The sequence below is a fragment of the Pinus tabuliformis genome, chromosome 5_2 (assembly GCF_031772625.1).
Source record: "Pinus tabuliformis cultivar Carrire ecotype Pingquan chromosome 5_2, CPIR1, whole genome shotgun sequence".
Classification (NCBI taxonomy): Eukaryota; Viridiplantae; Streptophyta; class Pinopsida; order Pinales; family Pinaceae; genus Pinus; species Pinus tabuliformis.
Genome location: NC_142306.1, coordinates 551,374,789 through 551,386,752, shown reverse-complemented (window position 1 = coordinate 551,386,752; position 11,964 = coordinate 551,374,789). Strand labels below are relative to the sequence as shown.

The 11,964-nt window shown below is 36.0% G+C and overlaps 1 protein-coding gene across 3 annotated transcripts in view; it reads right to left on the bottom strand.

The window, feature by feature from the left end:
* Positions 1 to 2,776: 2,776 nt before the first annotated feature.
* The window catches only part of LOC149160131 (U11/U12 small nuclear ribonucleoprotein 59 kDa protein-like), a 108,337-nt gene continuing 99,149 nt past the window's right edge, over positions 2,777 to 11,964 (bottom strand). The window contains exons 7-10 of one of the 3 annotated variants that reach the window (XM_089436631.1): positions 7,671 to 8,059; positions 7,407 to 7,447; positions 7,166 to 7,292; positions 2,777 to 3,430 (exon numbers count right to left, since the gene is read on the bottom strand). In XM_089436631.1, coding sequence (XP_089292757.1) covers positions 7,169 to 7,292; positions 7,407 to 7,447; positions 7,671 to 8,059 — 554 coding nt within the window. In that variant the 3' untranslated portion in view covers positions 2,777 to 3,430; positions 7,166 to 7,168. Of the gene's footprint in view, positions 3,431 to 6,400; positions 7,293 to 7,406; positions 7,448 to 7,670; positions 8,060 to 11,964 lie in introns of those variants that run through there. The other 2 variants (XM_089436630.1, XM_089436629.1) reach the window with 2 other exon arrangements.

The following is an 11,964-nucleotide window of genomic DNA, read 5'->3' as shown; positions in this document are numbered from 1 at the left end:
ATGAATTCAGAATACTCGCCTTAAGAGGGTATGATACAGCTTGATGTAGTACCTATTGATTTTGAACTATGGAATGAAGCTCCTTAAGAATAATTTTTTGACTTTGTGTGTTTTTTGTCCCTTTGCATTGTAGCATTAAGAGGGAGTGTTGGAGTGTAATGCTCCAAAAGTATATATATTCTAATGTAAAAGTCAACATTCAAATAAGTGACTATTAAATGACAATTAGATAATATTAAATAAGGTAGTTACATTGTAATGGTATCACAACTACCTGGTCAATGACATAAAGGGGATTAGCACCATTGTTATGAATTGATTTCATTGTAATAAAAGTATATATTTTAGTGAGTCCATTTATTCATGTGAATCTTAAGTGAGTTTGTGTGACTAAGTTTGAAAAATATGGCCTTCCATAACTAAAAAATGAATGCATTGGTGATGTATGATCACCATCCACTCAAGTTATAAATATTTTGGGCCTTTTTCCTCAAGTAGAGTGTTCCATCAAGCATCCAACTTTATCCATATTAGCAAGGGTTCACCATTTATCCATTACAAATTAGTTAGTCTTCTGGACTACTTGTTATTTTTCGCTAAGCAGGCATTTTACGTAAGATTTATACACAATACGAAGCCAAAGCTATCAGGGAAAAAAAAAAGACACATGTTTATATCAAGAACAACAGTCGCATTTTCATGACCCGAGGATGACATTGTCACTCAAGGAATTATTAAGTACAAAATAATTCCACACATGCCCATCTTCATTGGTTATCATGTATTAGTTATGTGTAGCATTCTCTACGTGGGGACTCTTCCCTCGTAGAAGGAAACTTATGTAGATACATTTACATCAAACCCCAAAACAAAGAGAGTAATCACATTTTTTTTTGTCATCTGGACATTTTCATTTAACTTAAATGGGCAATGCCTCCTTGTGAAGAGCCCTTTCTAGTACATTTTATAACTATTGACTCTTTCATATTTTTTATGGTATTTTGTGTAAACAATATATGACAATTTAAGCTTGAAGTTTAGAGTTGCCAATTATAACTTATTGGCAATGATTTATGAATGTCATGCTTCGTGAAAGTTGAAACGTTTCATTTCATGTTTGATATTCTTTGTTATAGTTTGATAATGGTTACAAGTACGACTTTAGTGATGACATTTTATATAATTGAATTTTGAAACCTTGACACTTTAAGATTGATGAATCATGAGAATCGAGATATTGTAATGTGTAACTTGTGGACCTATGATTGATGAAGATTATAACTACTAGATGATTGATGTTATATGGTTTAATCTATGTTTTTATGCTTTTTATAACTAATTCATCATTCTACATGATTTTGTTGACATATATGCATCAAAATATATAAAATTATATATTATATAAAAATTGCTCATGATTCGCTCCTGACCCGGAAGCTTCTAAAAATTGTCGCTCTCTTCTCCCTCTTCCACTTCTGCCCAAGCATCCTTTGGTCAAATACCACTAAAGAGCAAAAGAAAGGTTGTTGAGGTGACAGTGGCAACCCTTTTTCTTGTCACTATAAGGCCAAATTCTTCCTAGTGGGCCTTTGCACCAACCCTGCTAGATTTTGCAACAACAATAACTAAAATTTATTGTGCATATTTTGCATTGAATGGTTGACATTCCAAAATAGAAGGGAATCAAACAAGGTTTAACTTAGTATGGATTGTTGTCCAAGTGATTCAGGTATTCAAGAATTGCATTAATTTGGGAGTTCAAGTACTTGGGATTTTCGAGAGTTGCTTTGATTTGAAAATTCAAGAATTCGACGAGTTCATGAATTCAGAATACTCGCCTTAAGATGGTACGAGACACCTTGATGTAGTGCCTATTGGTTTTGAAATATGGAGTGAAATTCCTTCATAATAATTTTTTGACTGTGTTTTTTTTGTCACATTGTATTGTAACGTTAAGTGGGAGTGGAGTGTAATGCTCCAATAATATATATATTCTAATGTAAAATTCCACATTTAAATAAGTGACTATTAAAATGACAATTAGATAATATTAAATAAGGTAGTTATATTGTAATGGTAGCACAACTACCCAAAACACAGAGAGTAATCACATTGTTTTCTGCCATCATGACATTTTCATTTAACTTAAATGGGAAATGACTCCCTGTGAAGGGCCCTTTCTAGTACTTTTTATAACTATTGACTCTTTCATATTTTAATGGTATTTTTTATAAACAATATATGACAATTTAATTTTGAAGTTTGGAGTTGGTAATTATTACTCATTGGTAATGAATTATGAATGTCATGCTTCGTGAAAGTTGAAAAGTTTCATTTCATGTTTGATATTCTTTGTTATAGTTTCATTATGGTTACAAGTACGACTTTAGTGATGACCTATTATATATTGAATTTTGAAACCTTGAAACTTTAAGATTGATGAATAATGAGAATCGAGATGTTGAAACGTATAACTTGTGGACTTGTGATTGATGAAGATTATAACTACTAGATGATTGATGTTATATGGTTTAATCCATGTTTTTATGTTTTTTATAACTAATTCATCATTCTACATGTTTTTGTTGACACATATGCATCGAAATATATAAAAATATATATTACATAAAAATTGCTCTTGATTCGCTCCCAACCCGGAAGCTTCTAAAATTGTCACTCCCCACTCCCTCTTCCACTTCCGCCTCCCACTTCCAAGCATCCTTGGGTCAAATACCACTAAAGAGCAAAAGAAAAGTTGTTGGGGTGACAGTGGCAACCCTTTTTCTTGTTGCCATAAGGTCCAATTCTTCCTAGTGGGGCTTTGCACCAACGCTACTAGATTTTGCAACAACGGCAACTAAAATTTATTGTGCATATTTTGCACTGAGTGGTTGACATTCCAGGGGAATCAGACAAGGTTTAACTTAGTATGGATTGTTGTCCAAGCGATTCAGGTATTCAAGAAATGCATTGATTTAAGAGTTCAAGTACTTGGGAATTTAGAGAGTAGCTTTGATTTGAGAATTCAGGGATTTGACAAGTTCATGAATTTAGAATACTCGCGGGTATGAGATAGCTTGATGTAGTGTCTATTGGTTTTGAACTATGGAGTGAAGTTCCTTAAGTGATCCAGGTGGCTCCAGACACGGGCAGAAGTCCTAGAGGACTCAAAAAGGGTCAAAAAAATCAAAGTGTTTGGATTGTATTCGAACTAGGTTCATGTTGAAGATCTCGTCGTCGTGATCGCGATGATGGGCGCAGTTCGTCAAACCGAGCTCGTATGCGAAAAATAGAGCTCTTCAAAGTTTGACATGACAAAGGAAAAGCGAGGCCCACAGTGTGCCACATGGCATCCCAATGAGCAAGTGGGACCCACATAGCAGCCCATCAACCACTGACACATGGCATTCCATCATTCGCCTATTTACTCCTGCAAAAGACAATAAAAAAAAAACACATGATATTAAAATATATCTCATAAAATACAAAAATAAACATATAATAACCAAAATCTCTATATTAACCAAAAAATAAAAGCTAATATATTAAGGTTGTTATAACAAACATATATTATATATTAAAAAAAGTTTTTGAAGTTCAACAAATTGTTTTAAAAAAAGATGGTTGTTGAATTTTTAAAGGGGGGAGATATGGTTATACCATATAAACCATTCCATACAACCCACACCCCAACGACTTTAAACATATCACTATTTGGGCCGGCGGGAATTGAACCCGCCTGGGCACGTGGCCAACCCACACCACGGGCGGCCCAACCAAACACAAAGTCCAACGTTCAATGCAACAAACCAACCTCAAATAACGCGCCTCCCATTACAACGATTAACCAAAAAATGTATTGATATACCAAATTTTGGTTACCAAACGAAACAGCGCGCCCAAAAAAATGTTACACACCGATTTTGTGGGGAGGCGGGATTTGATCCCCCGACCTCCCCTTAACAAATTGACCAATTTTACCAATACACCAAATTGTTTCTTGGTAAACTCCGCCGACTAAATTTTATATAAACCCCTTTACACAATACGTCTAGGTAGGAGGAGCGTGGCACGGATTTCAAGGCAAAGGAGGCAAAACCTTGACATGCATTTTGAGGCAAAATATTCTTTGATGCCCGAAGATTCTCCGGGGAGGTAAAAATTCTTTTTATCAAAATGTAACCAAGTTTATAGTCAATTTTCTCAGATTTTCATAGGGAACGCCAGGGCAACGTCGGATTCGCCTTTTGAGCAACAAATTTGCAGGTTCCCAGCGGATGAGAATCTTCAAGAATCATTAAGGGAATCTTCTAGATCCCTTGGATGTTGAAATTCCCCAGAGTCAGAATGCAGCGAACTTCATACTCATTTTTTCTTGGAATTTCGTAAAGAGCCTAATGGCGCATTTAGAATTTTGATCTGAGCAGCAGATTTTCAAATGCCCTGGAGGAGGGATCTTTGAGGAATCCAAGGGGAATCTAAAATATTCTTGTAGCCCCAGACTCTCACTTTCTCAGAATTTAGAAATTTGACAGTCAATTTTACACTATTCGATGCCACAAATCTGATGGTGCATTCAGATTTTCCATTTGATCATTTCATTTTTCGGCCACTTTTCAAAGTGGAGTGCAAGTGTTAATGTTCAATGTGCGAGCAGTGATTCCATGAGATCCGACGACGCGAGATTGATGGTACGACCAGCTTCAACAGTTTGACATCCTTGTCTTCAGATGGCCCCAGGATGTGAGATATATGCAGTATGTTCATGTACTTCTTTTTGCTATGAGATACATTGTGCTACATAGATCTATGCTCGTTGTTTGATGTGGGATCTTGTTTTCTTTATTGTTTCATGATTCCTGCTTGATGTGACGCGGAATCATCTATGGGATGTACTTGTTGTCATGATTCGTCATGTTTTATTTGAGATCCCTTTGTTGTTATGTTGATGGGATACTCATGTGTCGCCATGTATGTTTGCATTGAAATCCCTTTAATGTGATGTTGGCGGGATGCTCATTATCATCATGCATGAGTTTAGGTCATACTGATAGGAGTCCTTTTTGAATGAGAGTTCCTGCAGCGGAACATCTCTTGGAGCCACCCCTGCGTGATGGCATTTTCCTTGTATGATAGCGACATCACCACCTATGTACATCATCACTATTGACAACACTTAATGCATCAACCTACACCATCTTGACACTGGGGCCCGGAGACGTAGTCCCTCTTGGATGAACTCCATTATCAGCGTCTTGTATTTTTATGTTGTTGATTCTCGTCATGTTCCTTCTTCTTTACAATATGCATTTATGTTCCTTTATGCTATTTTAAATGCAATTCTAATCACATCACGAAAGTAAGAGATCTTGGTTAAATCCGGGAGTTGAGTTAACTCAAATCATTAAGAATAATTTTTTGACTTTGTTTTTTTTTGTCACTTTGTATTGTAGCGTTTAGTGGGAATGTTGGAGTGTAATGCTCCAATAGTATATATATTAATGTAAAAGTCAACATTCAAATAAGTGCCTATTAAAATGACAATTAGATAATATTAAATAAGGTAGTTACATTGTAATGGTAGCACAACTACCTAGCCAATGGCATAAAGGGGATTAACCCCATTGTTATGAATTGACTTCATTGTAATAGTGGGAGTGTTGGAGTGTAATGCTCCAATAGTATATATATTTTAATGTAAAAGTCAACATTCAAATAAGTGACTATTAAAATGACAATTAGATAATATTAAATAAGGTAGTTACATTGTAATGGTAGCACAACTACCTAGCCAATGGCATAAAGGGGATCAATCCCATTGTTATGAATTGACTTCATTGTAATAAAAGTATATATTTTAGTGAGTGCATTTCTTCATGTGAATCTTTCTCGAGTTTGTGCGACTAAGTCTAACAAAGATGGTCTTGCATAACAAAAAAATGAATGCATTGGTGATGTATGATTGTCATCCACACAAGTTATAAATATTTTGGGCCTTTTTCCTTAAGCAGAGTGTTCCATCAAGCATCCAACTTTATCCATATTAGCAAGGGTTCACCATTTATCCATTACAAATTAGTTGGTCTTCTGGACTGCTTGTTATTTTTCGCTGACCGGACATTTTACATAAGATCTATACACAATACGAAGCCAAAGCTATCAGAATACAAAAAACATTTCAAAGATGCATATATCAAGAACAGTCGCATTTTCATGGCCCGGGGATGACATTGTCACTCAAGGCATTATTAAGTACAAAATAATTCCACACATGCCCATCTTCATTGGTTGTCATGTATCAGTTATGTGTAGCATTCTCTAAGTGGGGACTCCTCCCTCGTAGGAGGAAACTTATGTAGACACATTTACATCAAACACCAGAACAGAGAGAGTAATCACATTGTTTCTGCTATCTGGACATTTTCATTTAACTTAAATGGGAAATGCCTCCCTCTGAAGAGCCCTAAGTTGCTCCAAGGGTTGTCAGCCATGTACAAGATTCACTCATTATCAGAAGTACCTAGAAGCTACCTAGAGCGCCAGAAAGACAAAGCATAGGAAGCCTGAGGGATGGACATGGCCCTAGGTCCACGATCTTGAATCGCAGAAGAGTGAGTAGGATATCTAGATTTTAGAGGCAGAGGTAGACATTGATGAATGGATCCTGCCAGGAGAAAATCCATATATATCATCTCATGAAAGACTCCTATCACCAAAAATCCTACAAGGAAACTACGAGCAACTTCATCCCAGCTACAGGTGATTCTACTGCTCTGAACATTCTCTGACAAGTGATGTGTAATTTTAATGTAGATGACAGCTGACTTTGATAATGTTCTCATCATTTCATCTCATCTTTATCCCACTCATGTGGAGCGATTAGGTACTACGTCAAATATAATCGTGCTTTCAGAAAAATACTCCCAAGATCGACTGAGAGCTGCCTTTTGCTGTGATGAGAAATCTTAGCTGGCTTCTTTCTTTCTGTCTGTAACTGTTTTTATCACACAAGGACAGTAATACAACTTCAATTTAATTTTAAATGTGTACTGCATGTATACGCTGGCTTCTTTCTGTCTGTCTGTAACTGTTTTTATCACACAAGGACAGTAATACAACTTCAATTTAATTTTAAATTTGTACTGCATGTATACACTCAGTGTACCTGCTATCTATCTTGTCCTCTTTTGCGCTTTGGTTGCTTCCTTGCCCCATCCTGTTTCTGTACTAGGTATGAAGCCCAAATTTCATCTGCAGGAGGAGGAGGCTGAATCCAGTGGGCAGGAATTCGACTGCAATCAAACCGTGAAATGAATGCATGGACGTAAGATGGATGTCATATAAAAACATTAAACCCCATAATGAAAGCATCCCGAGTGCACGTTAAAATGTAAGGATATACTTGCCTTCCCCCAGGCATAATGAAAGCATCCCAAGTTCTTCTAACCTGCACAACAAAGACATATTAACTTGGAAGCCATGTTCACTACATTGTGTTTATCGAAATGTTAACAATTTGGTAAAGAACAAAAATTTAAATTATCACCAAAATGGTGTCAGAAATTGAAATTGTAAACTCTAGCATAGGCGACACCCCTGCCATCAGGATACATCTATATGTGCATGTGGATAATTATTAAGATTAGATGAAACACAGTTAACAAAATCACCTCAATTAGTGTGCCCATATCTGCATTGCTTCCATGGTAATAATGGTAGAACTCAGCCGGTAAACCACCAAATGCATCGTGCACTGCACTTCTATTTCCTTCAGGTTGAGATTTTTTATCATCTGCATGTGCATCATCTGATTTGTCTGGTGCCACCAGACCTTTATCCATAGTATTTTCGTTGCTTGTTTGACTCTGGATGAGATTGCTTAGTTCCTCTTTGCCAGACCCAGTCCCAATAGTTCCCATGCCTTTTCGAGACTCTGCATTAGCAATAGCATTTGTTGCAGCACTGGTATCAGCCGCAGCTGCAGCTTGCCGTTCCTCCTCTTCTACAGCAGCCCGCACACGTTCTAGAAATTTGTTGTCTTCTTCAGGAAGGAAATGTCCTGTACACAAAACCAATTACCCAACGAATTTCAGATTGGCAAACTCAAACTACTTTCCAAATTATTGTAATGACAAATACTGCAACCAAAATAAGATTAAACCATACATTCAGTCTTGGCACCAGCACTTTCATAAGATTGTCATTACTTGGCCTTCACCTCAAGCTATCCCACATTAGATAATTCACAATTCTCCCATAAGCCTCCTCCCCATTTAATTGCCAGAAACGTTATCAATAAATGGTACCAAAAATCATCTCTTCTCGGACGTATATGGACATTACAGAAATTTCATGCACAAAAGTTTAAAGAACGAGTGCCAAATTACGTTTCCATGCGTTTCAACCTAAGTCACCAGGTTCGAGTTCGAGTTCGAGTTCGAGGACCATGAAATTCGAATAAAGTTCGGCAACTCAAATTTTGTCGATAAAATTCGACATATAGAAATTCGAAAAAAAAAAATGTATATTAAAGATAGAGGGCAGATTTATACACTTAAAAAGACTATCTTATTGTTAGAAATTATATTAACTGAAATATACTTCATATTCAGCTATGAAATACTCATAAATTTGACCAGGAGGGAACCATTATAAGCTGGAAGGTCTGCGTGTTATTGTGTTTAAAGTTCAGGCCAGCATTGACAGATTTATTACAGCAATTGTTGTATTCAAAGGACAGCCTTGCAATTTCACATATATTGACTCAACATACCTGGAAACATATCTATTTAGTGCTGGTATATAAAACCTGAATACCTTTATCACTTCATGTGAATCCTCAAGGCATTATATGATTAGATTTTTTAGTAACAAAAAACTTAGTTTTTTAGTAACCAAAAAATTAATCATATGCTATGAAAAAACAATGTCAAAAACAGAAGGAAAAGCTTGAAATCAGACACTAAATAAAATTCTTTAAAAAGTTGTATAAAGTATAAGAAAAAATAATTAAATAAAGTTTAATTAATTGTTTAAACAAAACACTCCGAAACCATTTAAATTTAAAATAAAAATATGAAAGTGGAAAACCAAACCAAAAGATTAAAAAATAGAGAAAACGCTAAAATTAAAATATAAATTAATACACACTTTTAATTTGTTTTTGTCCTTTTCACGCCATAGGCGTTCCTCTGATCTGCCGGCTTGGCCTGGGCAGATCCGCGAATCCTATTTCCGAGTTCTCGGATATGCGAGTTCTTCTTTGTTATGAGATTTAAATTCGTTTCAGTCGGATATGCGTGTTATATGGGCTGCATAGATATGGAGTTATCACTGCTGAGTATGTGAATTATATCCCTGGGTGTGCGATCTATCTGGCTCGTTATGTGAGTTATATGCGGATGGTCATTGCCAGATACGCGAGTTCCCACAGGCAATTAAGCGGATTACCACTTACTGCGTATGCGAGTTAACTACCCAATATACGAACTACCATTAATGAATATGCGATTGTCTGGTTATACGCGAGTTTATAACGGATATGTGAGTTCCCACAGGTGAATATGCGATTACCACAGCTAGGTATGCGAGTTAACTGCCCACATTATGCGAATTATCATACACGGCTATGCAATTATCTGTGGATAAGAGAGATTTCAATGGATACGCGAGATATCTGAAACGAATTTAATGGCGAATTTATTCGGCTAAAATTCGAATTCGGCATGAAATTCGAGTTCGCCGAATTTAATGGCGAACTCGAACGAACATATTCGTTTGACCTTGAAATGCGGCGAATTTCGAATTTTATGGATAAAAAACGGCGAATCCGGTGACTTAGGTTTCAACTTTCTTTCATAGTTCACTAATACTCAAGGACCCCCTTTCATATATTATTATTCATAAAAAGTTACAAATACAAATTCAAGATCAGGATTACAGATTGGGGTTTACCATAGAGTAACCTTGTAAAATCTCCTGGAAAGACCATCACGGATTGTGAGTTCAGCCTTTTCCTCAACAAAAAATTCAACAAGGAATATAAATCAAGCACATGGTTGTGATTCCCTTTCAGGTATCTTAAGAATAATAAAAGCGATAGATAGGATCAAATACTATGTTGTCAGAGTCCATTAGAGTTAGCATATAATAAAGATGTAATGTACTTTGGGATAGTAATTAACTTATGTCATATGTCATAAAGAGAGTTGTGTTAGATAAATTTAAAGACAGCTAATAAAGTGTTTGTATGGATATTGGTATGGAACATTGTCGTCCTTATATGTATTGACATCCACACTATATTGTAGATGAACCAAGCATACCCTTCTCTATTTTAATGGTTTATATCCTTGGTCCACATTCTTGTGTGTAACATTCACATGGTATCAAAGTGAGGTTAAAAAAAAGCAACTGAGGGGCTTCTTACCTTTCACGTCAATAGGGGTACATATGAAAATTTTGCATCATATTTCACCACCATTATAAGTACAAGGTCACAAGTCAAAAGCATTGTAACAACCATGTGAGACTCTGTATTAGGCATCATAGACATGTGTCTTATTGTTTGTATCTTCTTGTATTGGTCGGACCATGGCTACTCCCTTGGAGTTCATCTCAGATTCCTTTTGTCCTATATAGGATAGGAGGGCCTTAGGTGGGCTTGTTTGAGGACTCATGGTTTTACAAGAGCCTGCTTTTGTAGGGGTGATCACTGGTGCATAAGCTAGCCCAACCTACATCAAGGTGCACCTATGTCTTACCACATGGTTATAGTCTATAGAATCTATAGGTGGCCTTGGCTTTGGTGCAGTAACCCTCAAACAGTTCTCATGCATGGCAATCTCATATTCACAACTTTCATAGTTCCCTAGGCAGTTCACAACATAGTTTTAAAATCGGAACCAAGTTTTGAACCAATCCAACTATCAAACCGGGTTTTGAATCAGAACTAGATCGAACCAGATAACATGAGATCCAATGAATTGGTCTTTAAAACAACATAAAATATTAATTTTTTAATGAAAAAAAATACTCTTAAGACGGAACAAATAAAGTTCGTTCTTCAAGTTAAATACTCCAAAAGACTTGGAATATGTAGATCTCCATTGAGGATACAAGAATATATATAAAATGTATGAATAAGAATGATGTTACAAATGAGAGTGAGGGGCCTACTTATATACTAGGCAGGTGCCTCTTCATGGAAAGTCATGTCCCATTTAGACATGTCTCTTCAACATTAATTACTAATTAACTAATAATTATTACAATTATCATCATTCTTTACATTTAATATATTTTATTCATAACATTGTCTTCCTCTTCGAAAAGCTTTGTCCTCAAAGCTTGCTGATGAAAAGGCTTGTTATCTTTTTCTGTATCCACTGTCTTCTCGTCGAAGAACTGTCATCTTCGTTGATACAAGTTGATATGATCCTTGGAGTGATATATAAAATTGTCACAAGAAGCAAGGATCTGACCATCCTAAATTATCCTTTTGTGGAATCTTTTGATTACTAGAAACTTGTGATGAATCGTTATCACTGCACTGAATTGTGCACACTTCAGTATCCTTCTGAACATAAGTTTGTTGTTTTTGTTTTGAGAGATACAGATACGCAGAGTAATTTGAATGTCTGCTCTTGTCATTCGGATGTAGATAAGGAATTTGTCTTTCCCTTATCATGTGTGTGGAAAGATTTAGACTTACTTCGGGTTCTAATGTCGTTGAGTTCGTTACAAAGTCTTCACCTGGGTTTTTCATCGTTTGAACTGCAACTTCTGAGTATGTCCTTACTTAAGTTGGGTTTGGATTTGTCTGAATTGTAAGATTAATGGGATCTGTGTTTGTTTCTTTTTCTTCGACTTGGAATGTTACATCTAAAGACATTGATATTTCTTTAGTGAGTAATTCTTCTAACTTGTTTTTTAATGATTGTTTATCATCCTTAAGTTTCTTAA